Source organism: Mytilus californianus, unplaced genomic scaffold, assembly GCF_021869535.1.
Source record: "Mytilus californianus isolate M0D057914Y unplaced genomic scaffold, xbMytCali1.0.p SCAF_1, whole genome shotgun sequence".
Lineage (NCBI taxonomy): Eukaryota > Metazoa > Mollusca > Bivalvia > Mytilida > Mytilidae > Mytilus > Mytilus californianus.
Window position 1 is genome coordinate 46,121,650 of NW_026262581.1, and position 24,224 is coordinate 46,145,873.

Consider the following 24,224-nt stretch of genomic DNA (forward strand, 5'->3'; position numbering starts at 1 on the left):
TGTTATATTATATAAATACATTATTGAGCTGTCATTTTATCGAAGGTGCTCACAGTAAATACAACGTACAGTTTACCATTTATTCTCATATTTATGAATATGAATCATATAGAGTTTAAGTTCATTTACATATAATGATGTGTTTGACAAATTTGTTGTATGCAAATATCAATTTGAATATTGTTATTAAATTATGTATTAAATTCTTATGTAATTAAACATTGTTTGCACGAGAAAAGAACAAGTTACTGCGAACAACTAAACCTATAGAGTTTTGTCTTTTGTATACGAAGGAATTTTGTAAAGAAATACTTTAAATTCGGGCAGGCGAGGGAGAATTCAAAAGTTGAAATGTATGGTCGAGTTTAATTAAAGATATGTTGGTGTGATTTGAATGAATAGAAAAAAAACACGTAGGTGTTGTGTTTCTATTGATACTCAGTATAATAAACACTCGGACAACAAATTAGAACTGGGAATCATAGGGAAATTGATTTTACAGTTTAAAATACAACAGACATGTTGAATTTTGTTAAACGTTTATATATAATGGTATTGCCATCGTTTCCACCGTTTAAATAAAAAAGAACAGACAAACTATCAGATACTTTTAAAATAAAAAGCAGCACGTATTGTTATTATACGTTTATTCAAATGTAGAAATGTAAACTAAGGTGATTTATGTACAAATGTAAACTAAGGTAGATTTATGTACAAATGTAAACTAAGGTGATTTATGTAGAGATGTAAACTAAGGTAGATTTATGTACAAATGTAAACTAAGGTAGATTTATGTACAAATGTAAACTAAGGTAGATTTATGTACAAATGTAAACTAAGGAAGATTTATGTACAAATGTAAACTAAGGTAGATTTATGTACAAATGTAAACTAAGGAAGATTTATGTACAAATGTAAACTAAGGTAGTTTTATGTACAAATGTAAACTAAGGAAGATTTATGCAGATATGTAAACTGAGGTAGATTTATGCAGTACATAAACTAAAGTAAATTTATGCAGAAACTGATTAAAAGCAGAAATGTCAACTTTAAGGTAGATTTATGCAGAAATGTAAACTAAGGTAGATTTATGTAGAAATGTTAACTAAGGTAGATTTATGTACAAATGTAAACTAAGGTAGATTTATGTACAAATGTAAACTAAGGAAGATTTATGTACAAATGTAAACTAAGGTAGATTTATGTACAAATGTAAACCAAGGAAGATTTATGTACAAATGTAAACTAAGATAGATTTATGTACAAATGTAAACTAAGGTAGATTTATGTACAAATGTAAACTAAGGTAGATTTATGTACAAATGTAAACTAAGGAAGGTTTATGTACAAATGTAAACTAAGGTAGATTTATGTACAAATGTAAACTAAGGTAGATTTATGTACAAATGTAAACTAACTTAAGGTAGATTTATGTACAAATGTAAACTAAGGAAGATTTATGCAGAAATGTAAACTGAGGTAGATTTATGCAGTACATAAACTAAAGTAAATTTATGCAGAAACTGATTAAAAGCAGAAATGTCAACTATAAGGTAGATTTATGCAGAAATGTAAACTAAGGTAGATTTATGTAGAAATGTAAACTGAGGTCGATTTATGTAGAAAGATAAACTAAGGTAGATTTATGCAGAAATGTAAACTAAGATGAATTTATCTAGGAATGTAAACCAAGTTAGCTTTATGAGGAAATGCAAACTAAGGTGGATACATTCCCTCATGTATAAAAAATTCATGTTGTTTCTTGCTCGCTAGTTACTGCTGTTGTTTGAAGTTCTGTTTTTATCGTTATTGAATCTTTTGAGGTAGTTCCTAATGTTGTTTCTTGTTCTGCAGTTGATGTTGATGTATCTTATCCTGTAACATAGAATTAAGACACGAAATCACATCAATTGGATGTTAAATATATAAAATACTTGGGAGTATCTTAACCAAAAGAACTAAAAAGAAATGCCAACAATTGATAAGGTCAGCTTTGTCTGAGAGAAATGTAAACATACTTTTAAGGGGCATTAGTTGTCAAATTTATGTTGACCGATTTGACACAAACTCTCATATTTGATTTATAACATACTAAAACGTATATCCAAATAACAAAAAGTATAAAATAAAAATTAACAATGCATGAACTCAAAGTTAGATTGCAGCATTTCGTGTGTATGTTAGTCTAGACGTTAACTAATTAACCATCGCGATGATATCCGAAGACTGCCGACGGTCATATAATCCGATATAAACATAAGAATGAATATAAATATAAATACAATGTAGATAGCGAGCTCGTGCAATTGGATTTCATAAAAAAATTTAAAAGATATGTTGATCATCGTTTTTACCTGTATAAGAATTATTATGTGTGAATCGAATCAGTCAACGAAATGGTTCACCCATTGTTTCACTTTCAATGTTGACATTCGTTTCCTTTTCATAGCTAAACACGCCTAGTACAAGCGTAGCCCATTTCCAGCCAAGGAGTTAAATTAAAGGTCACATGAGGTTGGATTATTAACTGGCAAGTCAATAATATATATATGGAGGAATAAATCGTACTTTGTAAAAATCACTCTGATTCAAATAAAAAATTCTCTGAAACTGAAATTATCTAGATGTTTGATTTCTTGATTGACAACATATTTGTTACGTTTGGAGGGGAGGACGTGTTTTTCAGCAAACACTCGGCATTTCCATGTGAACCAACTGTGTTCCACTTCTTGCCGACTTGTTTCTTTATTCATATGAGGCTGACTTCATACACGAACTTCTTAGGAAGAAAGAAAAGAAGTAAGCAGTATCCTTTAACTTCACTTTCCGCTATATAAATTTGGTGACTATATTGAACACATCTATCCCATCGAACTTGAGATAAAGGATACAATAGATACATATGATTCTGCCTCATATCTTGATTTATATCTAGAAAGTGACGATTAGGGTCGCTTGAAAACCTCATTGAGATTATTTCAGCTTCCCAATTGTGAACTATCACTTTCTATGAAGCAACATTCCAGCAGCGCCTGCATACGGAGTATATATCTCCCAGCTGATACGATATTGCAGGGCTTGCATTTCCTATCATGATTTCCTTGATACAGGGTTACTGCTCACAAGGAAGCTATTAAACCAAGAGTTCAAAGTGGCGAAGTTGAAATCATCCCTTCGTAAATTTTACGCACGCCATCACGAGTTGGTTGACCGTTATAGAATATATGTTTCACAGATGCGACGGATATGTTTTGATTGTCTTAACTTATGTCCCGTCCCCTTTTCCCCGAATGTGACGTATCCAATTAGACTTACCATCGGTTTTTTACTCACATGCGCAATCCCCGGGTGCGACATGTGAAACAGGATCTGCTTACCCTTTCGGAGCAATTTTTGCTGTGGTTCGTGTTTCTTAGTCTTTAGTTTTCTATGTTATGTTTTGCATACCGTTGTTTGTCTGTTTGTCATTTTCCTTTTTTAGCCATGGCGTTGTCAGTTTATTTTCGACATATCAGTTTGAATGTCCTTTGGTATCTTTCGCCTCTCTTTTAAGTACAAATGCAAAATTTATATACTAAAAAATGTACACTACAAAATGTACAGTTATGCCTGTTGTAAATCACTGATACTCTAGGAGACAGACAGCCCACCAGTAGCAGTGCCGATTCAGTAGTAGCAGTAGATAGTTTCGATATCAAATTTAGTGTGCGACACATGGTTCTGAAACAATATACATCAGATACGTCCCAGATTACACATTTTGGACAAGTGCATAAAATATTTTTTTGCTTTCTATTTCATCTCAGTCAACTTTACTTAGGGTTATTGTAACCTTTTAAGAACATTTGAATAATTTACAATTACAAAATGTCACAGAAGTCATGCCACATCCAGAGCACTGGCAATTAATCCATGAATGCGATTATTGTTATCCCGTAAAAATGATTATCACTGTATAAATTAATAAGCAGTAAAAGTTCCCATCAACTTTCAAATGATATTTATCTAAAACGATTTTGATTTGAACATGATCGTAAAGTGTTATAAAGAGTTTTTATTCTTTTTATTTTGTTACTTTTGTTGCTATACATTGAGTTCTGATAAGACATATCGTTGTATCTATCAAACATTTCGATTATTTCACATTCATATTATTTCGGGAATATTCGCTTTTTTAGGGAACGCCTTCTCCAGATTGAAAATAGATTTTTTGCTTACAATCTAAAACCAAAATATATAAAAGCGGAATTTCCATTACACATCATTTTTTTTTAATTAATGATATACACCTTTCAATTTGATTTTGTGTCTATTCCATGGAATATAAAACCTTACCTTACCAAGACTTACTCTATAAACTTTCAAACCCAATGGATGGCCATTTCCTTTTTGTACGGTTTCTAGTGTTAATGATGATTTTGACAATTTAAAAATTGCTTGATTATCGAAGTCTGTAAAGTATATGTTATCGTCATCAATGTCAATATTAAAGGGTTTTGGCACTAAAAGAGAACTTTTTAATATGACTTGTACATCAGAACCATCGAATTTGGCAGATTTGATCTGGTTCAGTCCTGCGTCACACCAGTATAGCCGTTTTTGAAAGAAATCTTAAAAAGAAGGAAACAGACAAATATCATGCCAACTGCAGTAACCACATTCATGTTAAATAAAATATCGTTAAAATGTTAATTTTTATATGACTTGCATATCTACAAAAACTTGAATGCGATTGGACCGTTAGAACCTTTGGTATACACTTCGACTGATCATGTTGCTGAAACTACTTTCGTGACTTATGTAAACACTTTGTCAATTTCACTGTGATATATTCATGCGCTATACATATGAATGGGATTACGAGGTTTAAAGAAAGGTAGAATTGAGAGAATTGAAAGATGAGAAATTTGAACTTCCATTTGAAAAAAAAAGGAAAAGAAAGGTTGCATTGCAAAGGTTCATCTACTAACCCCACCAAGAGTTTTTGCAAGTGTGAACTTTACATATGAGACCACTTCAAATTCACCTCACGACCTTTCTTTCTGAATCTTGTATATGTGTCATGTATACATTCTTAGTCTCCATCAGCGTATGTCGTTATACATATTTAAATGGGCATAGAATCTTTGACTTTTTGCGGTAAAATATTAATGGATAATTTTACTTTAAATGCTTACCTAATGCAATGCCATTCGGCCATTTAACATCAGTCGTGATGATTGTCTGCCTACTACTTCCATCAAACATACACTTTTCAATTTTCGGTGTAGAGCCCCAGTCACTAAAATATATCCATCTGTAAAAATATAGAGCTGTTCGTGTAAATAATTTAAGCGCAGATAAAAATTTGGAAGTTATCAGCCTAAATCAATGACGAATTAGTAGGAGTATTGACAACCAAAAGTTCTAAAAGTTTTTTTTCAAATTTAGCTTAGGTTGGTTTCTTTTCCCTGTGGTACATTTTTGTACAGAACACATGTTGTTTTGAGTGATTTTTAAAACAGTTTACGGATGGTGTCTAGTGCGCAAATGTTTCGAATGAACAGGCAAGTTAATGCATTCTTAAACACAGTCTCAAATTACTTTACCAATGAAATAGTAATGACTTAGTATTTCTTTTAAATTTAAATGTCATGAAATTTTTGAAAAAGTTGTACATCTCTATGATATTCATATAAGCAGTTTTGCCTTTGATTAAACTATTATATACTTCTAAGTTTGAATAAATATGACAGTTCACTACGTTAGAATTTCTGTATTTATATTTTACCTCCAGGGCCAAATATCACATGAATATCAGGACGACAACATGTTGATGCGAGATGATTTGAACCTTGTTTTGTACTAGACCGAAATGCTGAGTCGAATATTATAACTTCCTAGTTCAAAAAGAAACAAGTCGCAAAATTGGAAGACATGCCACTCTACCCGTATACACTATTCTTACTACCAGCCGATTAGTCTCTTAATCCTATGTCCTTTTGCGAAGAATAACAAAAGTCTGGTTTTACCCAGTAGATGATTTAACCAATGACCACCTGCGATCAAGACGAATACACTTCCATGAGAACATGGGGACCAAGTGTTTGTAATGTTATAAATTTTGTCGTGCTGGGGCCTTTATAGCTTTCTATACAGTTAGCTACAGACAATTGTTGAAGGCCATACTTATGGTGACGTGTAATTGTTCACATTTTTGTGCTTTGGTCTATAGCTATAGTTTCTTCATTGCACTTTGTTTCATACCATATTTTCTTATTTTAAAAAGTGAGCATGTCCATTTTTTTTTTGCTTTAAAGAAACATAATTTGTTTTTATAAATGTGTGTTTATTTGACATGTGCTTTATTAAGTGAATCTAACCGATGTTAATTGGATATTCTCCGTTAAAGGGGCATTAGCTGTCAAATTCATGATCACCAATTTGACTCAAATTCTAATTTTTGATTATCAACATACTAAAATGTATATCCAAATTATAAAAAGTATTAAATAAACAATACACAAGGCACGGGCTCGATAATATATGTCATCGTTTCGAGTGTATTTTAGTCTAGACGCCATTTAATTAAATATCGAGTTGACATCCGAAGACTGCCGACGGCCATATAAGCGATATAAACATAAATATAGATATGAATAGATAGCGAACTCGTGCAATTGGATTTTTTTTTTAGGTCTGTTTAATTTCATATTATAGGTTAAAATATATGGTAATCATCTATTTTACCTGTATAAGAATGAGATTTTGTAGATCGAATCGATCAATCAATGATTTACTTTTGTCTCACTTTCAATGTTGATTCATGCGTGCTCCATCTCTAGCTAAGGGGTTAAATTAAAGGTCACATGAATACGGATTCAATGAGGTTGAATTATTCACTTGCAAATGAATAATTCATCATCGATGTTTCTTAGCTTATTTTGACAAAATTGAACCATTCTGCCTACTAAAAGCGAATTATTATTTCATTATTTCACTTTCATTCAAGATTAAAAATAAAAAATCTTATTTTAAATTTATATCTCGTAGCTAGTGTCCCTTTAAATTTCTTATAGCCTTTTTTACAGTCATTACAGTCAGGAACTTACCGATCGGTTGTATCTAGTTCTATTGCTCTGGGCATTTTGAGACCAGTATCTAAAATTAGAATTTTATTTGAACCATCTAAATTTGATCTCATTATTCTGTCAAGTCCTCTGTCTGTCCAATAGATGTGATCATTATCAGAATCAACTGCAATACTATCAGGAATGCCTTTACTGTCTGAAACAATAACTTCTACAATCCTTTCACTGCTGGTTGGCGGATAACGAGTTCTGAAAATGTATATGAAATAATTTTGTTACAAGAATATTTATTATGAATACCAATCAATAAATTGCGCTATCATATGAAGACTGATGTTGTTCCACTCAAAAGAATAACGGAAAAACATTTAAAGCTTATGTGCAAACTGTCACAAGCAAACTCTTATATTTAGTTTTATCAAGGTTTATGCTTGACTACTTTTATTTCATTCGTCATAAACACTTTTAGTAAACTTTCTGTAGATATTAAAATTTTTGCAAGAAGACATGTAATAAAAAATTCACAAAAATTTAAAAACAAGACCCACAAAATTCCTTAATTCACGGGAAATAATACCTTACTGAGTCATCCAATGGTTTCGATCTTATAGCATTTTGTAGATCTTGTATAGCTGATATTTTTTGTCAATTTAAGTTTCTACTTAATTTTCTATTATAATTGTTTTTGGAGCAAAAATTTGAAAATGACCTGAAAGTCGCCTTTGATGGCAATAACTCCATTAAACACCTAATGCATTTTACCTTAATTTTGCTTTTGTAGCCATGAAGGACATGTCTATTGAACAACATGACTTCAAACAAAAACACAAACGTTAAAATAAGTACCCTTAGAATTAGTCACTTAAAGTTCGGTTGAAATTGGTTCAGCAGTTTCAGAGGAGATGATCTATGAAAAAGTTGAAGAAGGACGAACGCAAAGTCATGGCAAAAGTGATTCATTTGGTTTTTTTTGTTAATTGCTCTTGAATACTTACCTTGAAATTTTTGCTGATTCCAATTCCGTCCAGTACACAAAGCCTTTTGTTTCGTGATAATCAATATCCAGTGCATTTGAAGTGTTAGCTATTTCTATCTTAATACTACTATTTTCATCAAGTAGCCGTATGCTGGTCTGGATTGTATATAGGAGTTTTGTAGTTTCTTCAGCTATAATAAAAAAGGAAACATAAACTTTGGGCAAGTTAGTCCAGATTAACAGTCTGCCAATGAAACCGTTTTGATTAATTGGTGGAGTTTTATGCCACTTCAGCAGACTTGTTTTTTTTATGGCTGCCATGGCCAGTTCATGATGGTGGAGGAAGCCAGAGTTCTCCAAAAAAAATAAAACACCGAATTTCGGCAGGAAATTTGGCATTCTAGCTATAGTAAATTAAGATCGGAGTCAATCGCACATTGACGAAGTGGGGTTCGAACTGACAACATCAGTGTTGACAAGATTTTTGCACATTAAGAGAAGATTATTATTATGGTAGATCATAACTGAAACTATCCCAGATATATTTTGCACCCAATTCAGAAATGTAACTATAACGATCAAACCTCCAAAACATATGATAAACAGTATATATTTCAGCTACATGTACGAGTCAACATAATTTTCCTATTTTATATATACTTTTGAGTAATTGAGTAGTTGTTGTTTGTTGCTGTTGAATATGTTTTTTGCTAGTTTATTGTTTTGCGTTGTTCTGTTGCATCACTGTCCAAGGAATAGGTGGGTTGGGTTGGGTTGGGCTGGGCTGGCCTGGCCTGGGCTGGGGGGAGGGGGCGCTAAAATGATTAAACCCGCCATATTCTGTATGTGCCTGTCCCAAGTCAGAAGCCTGTAATTCATTAGTTGTCGTTTGCTGTTGTATATCATATCTTTATTTCGTATATTGTATTTGAAATAAATCAGGCCGTTAGTTTTCTCGTTTGAATTGTTTTACATTTGTCATTTCGGGGCCTTTTATAGCTGACTATGCGGTATAGGTTTTGCTCATTGTTGAAGGCCGTTCGGTTACCTAAAGTTGTTACCTTTAATTCTGTGTCATTTGGTCTCTGATGGAGAGTTGTGTCACTGGCAATTATACCACATCTTCTTATTTTTATATTATATGGGAAGACACACAACTATACTGACTGACTTTAAAAACGCAACACTAATTTTGTTGATTTTTTTTTCCACATTATGTTTGATTCTCATACAACTACTATTAATGCTTACCATACTTCTTTCTCTTAAGAAAAAATCAACATCTGACTTACCTGTGGTTATTGAACATACCGGATTTTTGAAGTCGCACGAATTTCTTAAAGCAAAATTTGGAACCCATAAAAGATTTTTTTCAGTTTGTTTTGCTTCGTGAAACAGTTCTTTTAACCCTTTGCCACACTTAAATCAGTTAAAAAATGTTGCATCTCCATATTGCAAAGACTGAGGAATAAAAAACTGAATCAGCCCATAAGAATACTGCAAACAGGAAAACGTGAACGTGCTGCAACCATACAGTTTGACTTCAGAAACTCGTCTTGCTGTCCTTCTGACAACGATACAGGTAGACGGGATTTGTTACTGACCATCAATGACCTGTAGCCCTTTTCACAAAAAATCTTAAGTGTAAAATTTATCGTAAGTCTAAAATATTCCTTAACAATTCAACTGAATATTTTTATCGTAAGATTAATTTTACACTTAAGATTTTTTGTGAAAAGGGCTACAGATCAACATGTATTGACAATGCAACGTCAATAGAATTTGATTACGCAACGTCATTTGCAAGACATGTTTACGACCGCAACGTCAACTGCTTATCAAATTGCCGAATGCCATTGCGCACAGATTCATGCCATAAACGTTTCCCATAAACTAAACTGCCAAAGAATCGACTGAAGAAAAACATTTAAAGCCCTGAAGTTTCCACCGCATAATTGCCAAAACCTATTGTAATGGGTGAAACAAACGCGTATTCAGAAGGTGTAAAACAGAACCCAAAACATGTAGAACAGAATTGATTGATCTTTCTGACAATCATTTTGGCGTTTGATACAGGGAGTCATTGCTTTTGACGGTGCCACCTTCATGAAAAAATTTAAAAAGAATAATCTAGTGTTGCGTTTCTAAAGTCGGTCAGTATATTTGAAGATAAAAAACGTCAGCAGATAAAAATAATATATCAAATTTGTAGCTGTAATGAAAATATTGATAAACGAGAGATAATCTGAATTGCATGTTGTTTTAAAAGGAAATGGGACAAAATAATTCAATTTTCCCAATTTTTCTAAAAACACATGATACGTATGCAAATATGGAGTGGTTTTAAACGTCTAGTGGCAAATATTACATCCATATCTGGACTCGAATGTCAATAAGATATGAATATGAACCCTGCTGTGTGTAAGATCGACACGCTAACCCTGATTGTTAAAGTGCCAATTGACAAGGTGACATTTCACAAGAAGACATGTCACCTTACCCGGACACATTGTTCTGACTCCGAACCTCCTCGCCGTTGCTTTTACTCCGGCACATAGTCATTCTTTGGTTATTTCTCGACACTTTTTAAGACCATATGTTGATCCCTAATTGCCTTTTTTGTTTCTGTGTCATTTTTTGTTTTGAAAAAGTTCCCTAAAAAGAATCGCCATGTAAGTGTAATAACTCATATATTGAGCCGACGGATATCTGACTTGAGGGCAATAACTTATATAAAGAGTCAATTGATGATTTCTGTCATATTTGCAATTTAAGTTTCTCACTATCACCTATACACAATAGCAAAAAAATAAAATTTGTTTGTTTAAATTGTACATTTCATAAACAATTACTCTAAGTCGGGATATTCAATTTCTCTGAAAATTCCAAGGTAACTGGATCGTGCTGATAATTTTTACTCTGACTGGTTTTAATTGATTAAGATTATAATTTAAAGGCAAGCAAAGGCTGCAGATTTCTTCCTTTGTTCTATCTTAGCCTGTTGCAGGCATGTTTTTCATCCAAAAAGAATAAAATGACGAATGTTTTATTTTGTTTAATGTGAACGTTCTGAAAAACAATTCGACCGACATTGAACAGGCGACGAAGACATATGCAAAATGATGGTAGGTTGTTTATTACCAACTGCAATTCGAGGTCATATTGATAGTTTAATTCAAAAGGATTAATTCCGAACAAGGCACATCAAATGCAATAATTCAATTGTACATGTACGGACAAGCAAGGAAATATGAAGGCATACAGCATGATGTACCGGCAAATATTTTGCCCTTTTCATGTACAATGTATTAGCAGAAAAAACGTCATCAAAATGAATGATCTGTTACTTCCGAAAGTCTAGATTTTATGTTTCTAAAATACCGCAATGAAATAGGCACTTGAGAGCATAATACGACGCCTTTTTTTACAACACTTTTAATCTCCCTTATGTCCACAAATAAAATCTGTTATCATAAAATAAAAATTATTGTTATGATAAATACTGATAATAAAAAAGAGAATTGAAAACATCTTTTTGTCAGGCCTTTGTTGGATTTGGAAAAAAATGAATTTATTAAAAGTCCTATATATGGGTTTCTATTATTTAACATCCAAAAACTAACAGGCATACAAATAAGAAATGAATATACCTTCACATCTTTCTCCATAAAAACCAGTATGGCAGTTGCTGATTGGTTTGTCTGTGGAAACGGAGTGATTTCCATTAGGAAGACTTCGTTCGAGTTCATGATCACATTGAGACACTGTCAAATACAGTTACATATTATATTAAAAGTACAACATGCACAAATTGTTCTCACATATTAGAAAGAGTCACATTAATTAATGAATCAGTGGTTTTTCATTGGCTTGGACACTAAATACAAAAAAAAATATTCCCACAACTTTTAATAAACACAAAACATGTGATCTATTCTTTTTGAGTTACAGTTTAAACATATATTATTGTGAAAGAACAAAATAAGAGATTAAAGACCAATTGTTCAGTGAACAATTGAAGGTCTTTCCACAACAAAACAAGTATTTTGATATGAAAATAGTAAAAATTCGGTTTGAAATGTCATTAATAGCGTCAAATGATAGCTTATAGTACGCTGATTCCAAAAATATATGGTTTCTATACAATATTTTTTAAATAAGGGAAATAATTTGTTACTTCCGGTTTGAAAAAGGTTACTTCCGGTATTATTTAGCTGTTTAATTGACACTGATTCCAAAAATATATGGTTCTATATACTTTTACATTCAAAAAGTACAAAAAAATAGCTACTTCCGGTTTACACAGGTCACTTCCGGTTCCTTTTTCAAGGTCATATGGCTTGCAACTAAATGTAAAAAGTCCAATGGCTTTATCATGTATACAAATGAGGTAAAAGCAAAGGTCAAAATCTAGAACGTCAATTTAATCTATGACCTTGGGCTCAATTTCAAGGTCATCAACCAAGGACCTCAAATCAAAAGACCCTAGATCTTATTATATTTGGTTCATGAGTTATATCACCATATGCATATTTTTAAACAAAGAGGGGAGAAAACCCTCATTTGATGTAAGCGCACCCTTTAAACCAATATGTATGTGTTACGACATGCCGCAACTTGCAATTAAGTAAAAATATGTTGTCGATATCTAATATCGTGTTTGAAAAGTGGTGAAAATAAGCCAAAATCCAAATTTAGAAATGACCTTGACCTTTGACCTTGACCCTATTTTCTTTTCTTTGGACCAAGGATCTCAAATCAAAAGTCGCTATGTCTTTATCACTTATGGTTTACAAGCTACAACTACATTTTTCTTATAAAAAATAAATCAAAAATACAAAAGGGGAAATAACTCCCATATGTAGTCTCCGGACCGCTTCGGTCAAAATTTTTTTTAAGATCCTGAAGATATAACAAGCAAATTGGTGAAACAATTTTGTCGTAATCTTTAACTGTTGTGAAGGAGATTTGTACACAAGAAAAACCGTGTTTGGGGAGATAACTCTTACAATAAAAAGTGTTCGGCTTAACAGGGTCAGTTTCAAAATCGTAATAACTGTTCGATATCATATGCAAAAAATCTAAGCGACATCTTGTGAAACAAAAAAGCACCGTCAGAAAAAAGTGGCGGAAGAAGAAAAAAATAATAATAATAATCAGAAGAAAACCAATAGAAAACCAATAGGTCTTTCCACAGAAAAGTGGAAAGACCTAATTATATATAAATTATGACAGCATTCCAATTCCTCTTAATATTAAATGTTGTCACGCCTGGGCCCGTATGCATAAAGATACTTAAGTTAAGATTTTCCTTAGTAAACACTTAAGTTAAGGAAACTCCGCCCTTTTTACCTAAGTGGTATGCATACAAAATCTTAAACTAAGTATTTCCTTAGTAAATTCTTTGTTGGTTTAAGTCACGCCCACACAACTTAAGTGGTATGCATAAAACCCCTTATACTAAGAAAACGCCTAAGATTATACTTAAGTATAAGGTACCTATAGAGCTACCTTAACTTTTCTAAAATATATAAAATCAGTCGAATGTATGAATGCAGAACATGGATATATTAGCTCCCATTTAATTGAATAATAAATATATTCAGTAATATTTCGTTTGTTTATTGCTAAATATTAACGATCATTGTAATTTTCGAAAGATCACCTATAATCAACAAAACCAAGAGATAACAGAGGGTAGTTTTATAATTTCATTCTACCCTTATTTATCAATCTCGTTGGTGTGTATTCCAAAAAGTGCTCACAGTTTTTACACGCATGGAATTCATGCATTTATTTTCCTTTTGATTTGTTCGTGCCTGCTTACACAAATAACATTAAATGTTAGATTGATAAAATACATCGCCTGGTATCGATTGTAACTTTTAGTACAAAACTGTAAGAAGATCTTTAGGCATGCAAAATCCTGTTTTTTTGGGGGGACATCGGTTTAATTTTCAATTATATTGTTTTTTTCTACATATATTGGGCAAATTTCCCCTAAATTTGCTTCACTAACTGGGACAAAATCAAAACGTTTTAAGACCTACTCAGTGGAATTCGAAGTTTATATATATGATGTATTCAAGATACTTAATCCGTATTCAATATTTTTTTATATTTCCTTCTATATTCTGCAAATTTTGCATAGAAGGAAGACTTTAACTTTTAATAAATTATGGTGTATCTGAAAGAAATGTATGTTATAAATTCCAATAAATTTTGGTTTTGGTTAAGAAAATCCTTCTCGGCAGTTTTAGATAATTGCTAAAATTTTCTAAAATCTGGCCAGAATGCATGCAGTTTTGAGTTATCTTTACGCGTTGACAACTTTCAAGTGAAATATTCAGAAATACACAAAGATGTTGATAATACCTTACAGTAAACATATGAATCTAATAATTTGTGTTTTAGTAAAAAATCGAAGGGCTTTTGAAAAAGGCCCCTGATTTGCTATGATTTCGTGGAAAATTGACCCTACCCTCTTTTTTTATTGTTATAAAAAGGAAGTGAAAAAAATGTTTCAAATCGAAATAGATTTCAAAACATCTTATCAATCTATTTTAGAATTAAAAAATATATTTTTGTCTCTAGAAAATAAACATGCCTTCCATCCAGCAACACCCATGAAAGATGAATGGTCGGTGCCTTAGAGATGGAACAAATCTGTTTAATAAATACGACAAATTGGAACCTTTTTTAAATGAAGATTTTACTATCATATATCATTATTAGATGGATGATTTGCTACAAGATAATGTTGAGTATCCATTTAGAGACTCCTCGTGTAATTTAAGTTTTGTTTGCAATAAAAAAAAAAATTGCTAGTGGATAATTCGATTTTTTTTTTGATATTTTACATTTATCACGCCATGCATAAGTTGTCCCACTTCTTTTGGATCTCTTAAAAATCTCTCCTCATTTAATGTTCTCTACTTATTAAGAGTGCATTTCTTTCTAACACAAACGATACAAACGGCTAAGCGCGCACATGTTTTGATCATTTGTTTCTAACATACGTTTGCAAAGTTTACCTAAACTTTGACAAACTATGCACTCGCTAAAACTGCGTCTACAGTTTGTCGTTCATCGTTTGTTAGTACAAACGCTACATGTGTTTCTAACTTCGGCCTGATTAAACGATGTGTTTGTTTCAACTTTTGTAATAAGTCTGTTTACCAACAACATTTGCATGCATTATTGAAAGTTCAAACAGGGTCAGTAAACACTGATTAAACGCTGTATTTGTTTCTACTTTTGTAGCGTTTAGCAAACGATAACAAACGGCACACAACGTTTACAAAATTTTGGTTAGAAAGAAATGCACCCTAAATTGCTTTATATTTCTTATTTTCTTCTATCCCTAAGAGTGACTGGCAAATAGAAATACGGAGTGCATTTCTTTCTAACACAAACGATGCAAACGGCTAAGCGTGCACATGTTGATCATTTGTTTCTAATATACGTTCGCAAAGTTTACATAAACTTTGACAAACTATGCACTCGCTTAGAATGCGTCTACAGTTTGTCGTTCATCGTTTGTTAGTACAAACGCTACATTTGTTTCTACTTCAACCTTGAATTTTAGTAAAATTATAAGAAAACATTGGAACAATCTGCAGAAAGACAAACAATGCAAAGAAATCTTCGCCCTAGTGCCTATCATATCGTATAAACGTAATAAAAATATAAAAGAATAACTTGCTAAATCAAGGCAATAGTTGGGAGACTTTTGAAAAGGGACCCATACTTTAACAGAATAAGCAAAAATCCCTAAACATTGTTAGTAATAATCTTAATTATAGGCAATACACTTTCATACATATGAAATAGAAAAAAAACGGTCTAAAGTCTTGAGATTTATAACTATGTTGGTTGAAGGAACCGCATTTAATTATAACCGCGTAATAAGTCTGTTTACCGACAACATGTGCATGCATTATTGAAAGTTCAAACAGGGTCAGTAAATACTGATTAAACGATGTATTTGTTTCTACTTTTGTAGCGTTTAGCAAACGATAACAAACGCCACACAAAGTTTACAAAATTTAGGTTAGAAAGAAATGCACTCACGGTCACTTTGGTCTATTTCCGACCGGCAGTAAAACCCTTGTCAAAGTGGGGCGTCCGTTTTCCAGGGTGTATAAGAATGCAACCACGTACGATCAGAATTGGGATCGTGTAGAGAGAGATTGGTATTGGTTATTTGTTCTCGTTCTGATGATGCATGACATATTTGCCATTGGACTTTAGGCAAGCATCAATACATCAATCAATTTCCTGTCAAGCCCGTTTCATTTCTCCTTGAGTAACATGCAGTAGGGGGAAGTTTTGCATTACAAATATTTTTTTTTCTTATGCGTCAATTTTTTATTTGTTTGGACGTTTCAAGTGGTTACGTATTTTTTAATTGTTTTACACACCAACAACCATTTAAACCAAGTTAATAAAAGTATGTATTGTTCAATCAATGTAAATAATCAAAACAAACATTTGCACGGATGAGTACATGCGATGAGCTAACATATATCATACGGTAATTAGAGAAAGGTTCCGATTTAAGTATTCCTAAGTTAAGTGATGACTTAAGTAATTTTATGCATACCACTTAAGAATTTTACTTAACTAAGGGAATTCTTTGTGAAATCTAAGTTTAAGGAACACTTAAGTTAAGATGTTTTATGCATACGGGCCCTGGTCTTTTTCGATACTGCAGTAACACCAATGTTGAATTGGTGTGCTCATTTTGATATGCGGGATGTAAAAATATGCAGTCACACTCAATCAGAATTGGGACGTTAGAATCTGATGTCGCTTGATGGAAGAGGTGCCCCGCGTTCTGCACGAAGAATAATACTTGTGATAACTCTCGGGGGGGGGGGGTCAATAGGTACACGTAATCTTGTATTATAAGAATTGTTTTTGCAAATATCATACATACAATTATTTTCAAGTGGTAATCGAAAGTGTCTCCCTTATCGGACGACCTGATTTGGAGAACCTATCTATTGGATTTATTGTTAATGACTGTGTTTTTCGTCCTAAATATTCATAAAATATTTCTCAAAGGACGCGAAGTAAACAACAATTAAATCAACCAACCTCACTAACAAAAGTGGTCGGGTTTATGTTTAATATAACCAGGTCATTTAAAAAAAAAACCAGAAAAGTTTGAAAACAAGAAACATGGTTACCGTAGGAATAAATATACTACAGAAGCAAAAACAAAATACTAAAAGAAGATAACAAAATAAAGTGAAATAAGATCAGACTAAAGAGAGAAAAAAGAGTGGTTTTAGGAATGGCTGATACGTATTTCGTAAACCGGTTTTACATGTGTATGTTTGTGATTTTATTGGAGTAATTGATTGACAATTTTTTTGGAATACAATTCTCATAAAAAATTACACTTAGCTAAGCTCAGCATTATTGTTTGTAGTACGCATAATTACCCCTAACCTTTCCTCGCCCCACGGAGTTGAGTGTTGGTGGTTGATGAGGGCTGTTGAGCTGTCAGGTATTTTTGGTGATTTCTGTTGTCTTTTTTCTATGTATCATTCATACAAAGCAGTTTTATTTAGGTTTTTTGTTTTTGTCCACTTCACGTTTAAAATGCGATTAGTTTAAGGTGATTTGTAAATAGAAGGGGATGGTTTGGTTTTTGGATGCATTTAATCAAGACCTGTATATCCCTCCTTCCCTTTTTTTTGCATAAAATAATTTTCTTACCCTTCGTTGATAGTAGTAACCACACTAGCACACCAATAACTGACATTAAACCAATACATACAAAGCCAGATACTACACATGCAGTTCTCCACGTTCTGTTCACTACTCCAACACGCTCCAGTCTTTGTTTAATAGGTAGTTGTAATTCTATGTCTTTTGTGTTTTCATTTCTGTTGTTCCCAAACTTTTTCTTGTTGTGTGAATTTCTAGATTTACTTTTACCACGTTCATTCCAACCTGTATATTTGTTTTGATTCTTTTTTTCTTCCGACGCATTATCAACATACTCAGCAATTTCCTCATAATATTGTTGATCATCATCTTCATCCCCAACGACAGTTTCATTTCTGTCAAACTTTTCATTTTCATAAGTTCGCAAGCCCTTTTTGTAGTTAACAGCCATGCAATTGGAATACTAATAATAACAAAATTGTCTATAAAATATTTGTTGACTTATACTACGGAAGGAACCTGGAGCTCTTTTATACAGAAATTAACATTTCCTTGTTTACTTTTGCTAGAAGTAAAATAGATCTTTGTAATATTTATATTAAGCTACAATATCAAGTATAATTCGTCGAAACTGAGTCGCCGTATATGGAAAATAACGATATCTTTATCATCGATTTTTTGCGTACGGATTTGGTTGACACTGCTGTTTCCTACTTGAATTAACGGAAACTCGCGGGAAAACTGATGATATGCTGATTGAAGATAGCTATAAAATTAAAAAAAAATGCAGTTGAACTTTCACCCATTGATATAACTATGATACATTTTGCTTCAAAGCTGTAGAGTTTCTATTTACACTATGTGTTAACAAGGAAGTTCTATACAGATACAACGTACTTGATGCAGTGTTACATCAAAAACGACTTGATTCATTTATTAAAAAAAATAGAAATTATTAAAATGTCAATTGTTCTTGAACAATTGAAAGGTCTTTCCTTTTCGGAATGTAAAATACATGTTCTACTAGGCTTAGAATGCATTGAAAAGCTCTCAAACACACATAAAACCATTAAAATATGACAAAAACAACAAATTCGCTATTTAGGACATGACCTTGACTTTTGACTCTATGACCTTTGTCAAGGTCATTGGTCCCCGATGTCATTATGAAAGACCTAATGGGTCTAGGACCTTTGGTTCAAGAGTTAAAGCTAATTTTGTCTTTTCAGAAACCGTTAACGAGGGTTATGCCCCTTAAGGATATGTCAAATCTCTTCGGTCAAATGTAAAAAAGTTGCGCCTTAGTCACCTAAACAATTTTCACTATTTACTATTTCTGTAAGTATAGTTGTTTTTGAGATATCCAATAAAAAGTTGTAAGGTCAAAGGTCAAGGTCAACCTTTAAAAGCTTGAAAACACACTAAAAATCCTTAATATAAGGTTAAAAACACGTAATTCGCTACCTGGGACATGACCTTGACCTTTGACCTTGTGACCTTTGTCAAGGTCATTGGTCCACGATGTCATTATAGAAGACCTAATGGTTCAAGGACCTTTGGTTCATGAGTTAAAGCTAATTTTGACTTTTCTAAAGCAGTTAACAGGGGTTATGCCCCTTACAGATAGGTCAAATCTCTTCGGTAAAAATGTAAAAAAAAGTTGCGCCTTAATGACCTAAACATTTTTCACTATTTACTATTTATGTAAGTATAATCGTTTATGAGATATCGAATAAAAAGTTGTAAGGTCAAAGGTCAAGATCAACTTTAAAAACCTTTAAAACACACTTTAAATCCTTTAAATAAGGTCAAAAACACATAATTCGCTATCTGGGACATGATCTTGACCTTTGACCTTGTGACCTTTGTCAAGATCATTTATCCACGATGTCATTATAGAGGACCTAATGGGTCTAGGACCTTTGGTTCATGACTTAAAGCTAATTTTGTCTTTTCTAAAACAGTTAACAGGGGTTATGCCCCTTACAGATAGGTCAAAATATAGGTCACCGAGCTTTTACTCAAGTTACAGGTTGTGAAAAATGACACATTTTGTATGGATTATACAGGGAAAAACATCATTATGTGAATAGAAGATAAACTTTAGATATAATTGTAAAATGAAATACGAGAAGATAGCTTTTAGAAAATGCTTTCAGAATATTAAAAGAAAAAATAGGGTCACAATACGTTTTTTCCTGCTAAAACATAAAATAGCAAAATTCCATGTAGATTCCTTTAGAAAATGTACTATTTCAGAGTTACCGGCCCATAAAACGCCAATTTAAAAACATTAAAAAGCAAGCGAAAATAATCTACGTTTGTAAAAAGAATAGTAATTATAAGATAAATTGTTATAAATTTGTTCATTTAAAGGAAAATTCTGTAATGTTTATTGGTCGTTATGGTTACAAACAAGAAGAACCTTGTTGTATCAATACATGTTTCACGCAGAAGGAAGCGTTGTGTCGATTTAGACGTTTGGCGGGAAAGTCAGTGGTTGGGTCCAAGGGTATGGGGGTGTTTGAGAGGGATTCTTATGTTCGGTATCGGGAACATTTAGAGAACACCCCTATCCAGTAATTATTGTATTCGCCCTGGGGTATATAAGCGGGTGAGGAAAACAATTCGGGTTCTGTCGATATTCTCATTAAGAAGACCAGTGTATAAGAGTAAGGCACGTTACATAGCTGTAAGTGATATTGTCGAGGACAACTTGTACTGGGTACAAGTTGGTCTAACAAAGGAAGTTGGCAGAGCAGACTGTCCCATACGGAGGACGGACTGCAATAACCCGCAATGTCTGGTAGTGACAGACTGTCCCACTCGGAGGACAGCTGTACCAGCAGCACTGTCTGGTATTGACAGACTGTACCAGCCACACTGTCTTGTAGTGGCAGACCGTCCCATCCGGAGGACAGGCTGTAAGATTGTATTATATTTGTATATATATATATATATAATTGTTAGTCATTACTTTATATCGGCAAAGAGCCCGTGTGCATATTTTAGTTCATTGTGTATAAAATAGATAGTTAATAGTATTGCCGTATTGTTTATGGACAGCTTGAATCCAAGTATTTACTGGAACGTTCGTTTGAAATATAAACGCCTGGTTACACGTTACGTTACATATTTGGTGGCTAGCGGTTGGGATTCAAGTTGTCTGTTGAACACTTTTTGATTGATTGATCGTTATTTAATTTATTGTCAGTTGACATCAGTATTTATTTAATGGATTAAAGTAATTCAACCGTGAGACATAGTTGTAGTTCACGGCTGAGTTGTAACACGAGTGTATTATTTAATAAAATATTATAACACTATAATTGTTTTATTTGAATTACAATATACAGTAATAAATATGTCAAATATTGACGATCAGATTGCTGAAATAAGTAGATAAATACAGTCTCTTAGTGAAAGCACAATGCAACATGGACTTGGCTTTATATCTTCTACATCTAAAGATCAGGGTGTACGTACACAGGTTATTGCAAATAAAGATCATGATTCAGGCGTAGTGACGACAGGGCCGTCTCTATCAGCACATAGTGGATTGGCCGTGGGAGATACACTGCCTTTGCCAGATGAGGATATTATATCAAATCCTCACATGAGTAATAGAAAATCCATGGGGCAAGATAAACAGTATTTAACAAAAAATCAAAGTACTGCTCATATTGTTTGCTCTGGTTCAAACGATGTTAAAATCAAACCATCAAAATATGATGGCAATACTCCTTGGATGGATTACTTATCACACTTTGAGATGTGTGCCCTAGTCAATATGTGGTCTGAACATCAAAAAGGTTTGTACTTGGCCGTGTCACTGATTGGACAGGCCCAAGCTGTCCTTGGCGATTTACCAAAGATAAAGAGAAAATATTTTCAGACCTAGTAAATGCACTGGAAGAACGCTTTACTCCATCTAGTCAAACTGAACTATATCGTGTTCAATTCAAGGAATGTCGACAAAAAGCAAGCGAGACGTTGCCGGGGTTAGGTCAGTCAGTTCGAAAACTTTCTAGTCTGGCCTACCCGACTGCCCCGTTAGAATTAAGGGACACGATCGCCAAAGAACAATTTATAGATGCGTTAGAAGACCCAGAAATGAGACTCAGAATTAAACAGTCTCGCCCAAAAGGTCTTAACGGTGCTATACGGTTGGCAGTTGAGCTTGAAGCTTACAACAAGGCTGAGAGTAGAACAATGAAAAATATGAGTCACTTACGACAGACTTCGATAGACGAACGGACCGAAGCACCTTATAGTCCTGATACGGCTGTATCTATGGGACAAATGACGACGTGGATGCAGACGATTGAAAATAATTTACTGTCCTTAACAAAAGAGATTAAAGATTTAAAGTCCGAAAGAAAGTTCCAACCAAGGGGGAATATAAATAGCGCACAAAGTAAAGGAAAAAGGTGTGGTCCCTGTTTCAGTTGTATAGAAATAGGACACTTTGCAAGAAATTGTCCCAATAATAATCAGAAACCAAGTACTCGGGGAACAGATAACAACGGAACATATACGGACGGATCGGTTAATACACTGAAGTCTGAAGTTAAGTCTTCAAACAATGATAAAGGCGCTGTTGTTGTTTCAGCATCAGAGGATGCAGGAATGTTTGTTGAGTTGAGCATTCAAGATGTACCAGTCAAGTTTGTGGTTGATACTGGATCTACACTAACTTTAGTCTCTACAAGAGTGTATGATTTAATTCCTGACTTGTGTAGGCCACATCTGAGTAAAACTAGGTCACAGATTAAGTCCGTCTGTGACAAATATCTAAGTCTTCGAGGTAAAGGTAGTTTTAAAATGGATTTTGGTAAAGAGAAGTTTACTTCAGAGGCCGTTGTAACTGACCTACAAGTAGATGGTATTCTAGGTTTAGACTTTATGAAGAAAAATAAGTGTTTGATTGACGTGTCTGCTAACTTATTACACATCGATTACTTTAGGGTTCCTCTAATTTTTCAAGGTACCCAACGTAGAAATGCTGACGCATTAGGTAGTGCTCCAGGCAAACCACGTCGGTTAACATAAGACAGTCAGTCAAACATGAGCAGTGATTGTTCTAAGAGGGAACATAGCCATGTCAAAATCGTAACCAGTCAGATGCCTGACAATGGCAAAGAATTGACTCTAATGAAACTACAATCAAATGACTCGGACCTTAAACTTGTTAAGCGGTGGCTGACAGAGGGTCATAGGCCACAATACAATGAGGTATCCGGTAAGGGATTCTTTATAAGGTCATTATGGAGTCAGTTTGATAGTTTAGAGCTCCAAGAGGATATAGTAGTTAGACGCTTCAATGACCTAGAACTGAACGTTGCAAAATTACAAGCGGTAATTCCAATGTCGGAGCGCAAACAAGCATTAGAATACTGTCATGACACAAAGTATGCTGGTCACTTAGGTATTCATAAAACTCGAGAGAAAATACGCCAGTCTTACTATTGGCCTGGTTTGCAATCTGACGTTAGGGTATATGCTGCTAGTTGCAATAAGTGTACTAGGAGAAACCACCCAATGAAAAAGAATCGTGCCTCAATGAGATTAGAGGAGGAAAATGGTCGTCATAAGAGTAAGAGACCAGCCTGGATGGCTGATTGTGAAATTGAATAAAGTCAAGATTGTGTACATATATTTATGGATGAATTTTGTTTTGTAATTGTAATTGTTTATATCATGCGGGACGCATGTAGATTGAGGCGTGGGTTATGTAATGTTTATTGGTCGTTATGGTTACAATCAAGAAGAACCTTGTTGTATCAATACATGAGTCACGCAGAAGGAAGCGTTGTGTCGATTTAGACGTTTGGCGGGAAAGTCAGTGGTTGGGTCCAAGGGTATGGGGGTGTTTGAGAGGGATTCTTGTGTTCGGTATCGGGAACATTTAAAGAACACCCCTATCCAGTAAATATTGTATTCGCCCTGGGGTATATAAGCGGGTGAGGAATACATTTCGGGTTCTGTCGATATTCTCATTAAGAAGACCAGTGTATAAGAGTAAGGCACGTTACATAGCTGTAAGTGATATTGTCGAGGACAACTTGTACTGGGTACAAGTTGGTCTAACATAGGAAGCTGGCAGAGCAGACTGTCCCATACGGAGGACGGACTGCAATAACCCGCACTGTCTGGTAGTGACAGACTGTCCCACTCGGAGGACAGCTGTACCAGCAGCACTGTCTGGTATTGACAGACTGTACCAGCCACACTGTCTTGTAGTGACAGACCGTCCCATCTGGAGATTGTATTATATTTGTATATATATATATATAATTGTTAGTCATTACTTTATATCGGCAAAGAGCCCGTGTGTATATTTTAGTTCATTGTGTATAACATAGATAGTTAATAGTATTGCCGTATTGTTTATGGACAGCTTGAATCCAAGTATTTACTGGAACGTTCGTTTGAAATATAAACGCCTGGTTACACGTTACAATTCAAATTAGTTAGTTGCATTCCTGCTTCAAATT

The 24,224-nt window shown here is 33.7% G+C and overlaps 1 protein-coding gene and 1 long non-coding RNA gene across 8 annotated transcripts; one reads left to right on the forward strand and one right to left on the reverse strand.

The window, feature by feature from the left end:
* Nucleotides 1-641: 641 nt before the first annotated feature.
* LOC127704621 (uncharacterized) lies at nt 642-1,516 on the forward strand. Of its 5 annotated transcripts, XR_007983424.1 has the most exons (5): nt 642-701; nt 757-924; nt 1,111-1,138; nt 1,223-1,390; nt 1,424-1,466. It is a non-coding gene; the product is annotated as an uncharacterized LOC127704621 (long non-coding RNA). The 5 variants fall into 5 exon arrangements; XR_007983420.1 differs by having other exon boundaries at nt 642-924; XR_007983422.1 differs by having other exon boundaries at nt 642-924; nt 1,223-1,362.
* Nucleotides 1,517-1,753: 237 nt separating this feature from the next.
* On the reverse strand, nt 1,754-18,239 carry LOC127704144 (low-density lipoprotein receptor-related protein 5-like). Of its 3 annotated transcripts, none has more exons than XM_052208035.1 (7): nt 17,776-18,239; nt 11,697-11,810; nt 8,066-8,237; nt 7,092-7,319; nt 5,178-5,296; nt 4,336-4,610; nt 1,754-1,875 (listed from the first exon to the last, which is right to left on the reverse strand). In XM_052208035.1, exons 1-7 carry the CDS (start codon nt 18,176-18,178, stop codon nt 1,831-1,833), a joined length of 1,356 nt encoding a protein of 451 aa, XP_052063995.1. In that variant the 5' UTR covers nt 18,179-18,239; the 3' UTR covers nt 1,754-1,830. The 3 variants fall into 3 exon arrangements, with proteins under 3 accessions (XP_052063995.1, XP_052064013.1, XP_052064004.1); XM_052208044.1 differs by having other exon boundaries at nt 1,824-1,875; nt 4,351-4,610; XM_052208053.1 differs by lacking the exon at nt 4,336-4,610 and having other exon boundaries at nt 1,782-1,875; nt 17,776-18,238.
* Between the last annotated feature and the right edge of the window lie 5,985 nt (nt 18,240-24,224).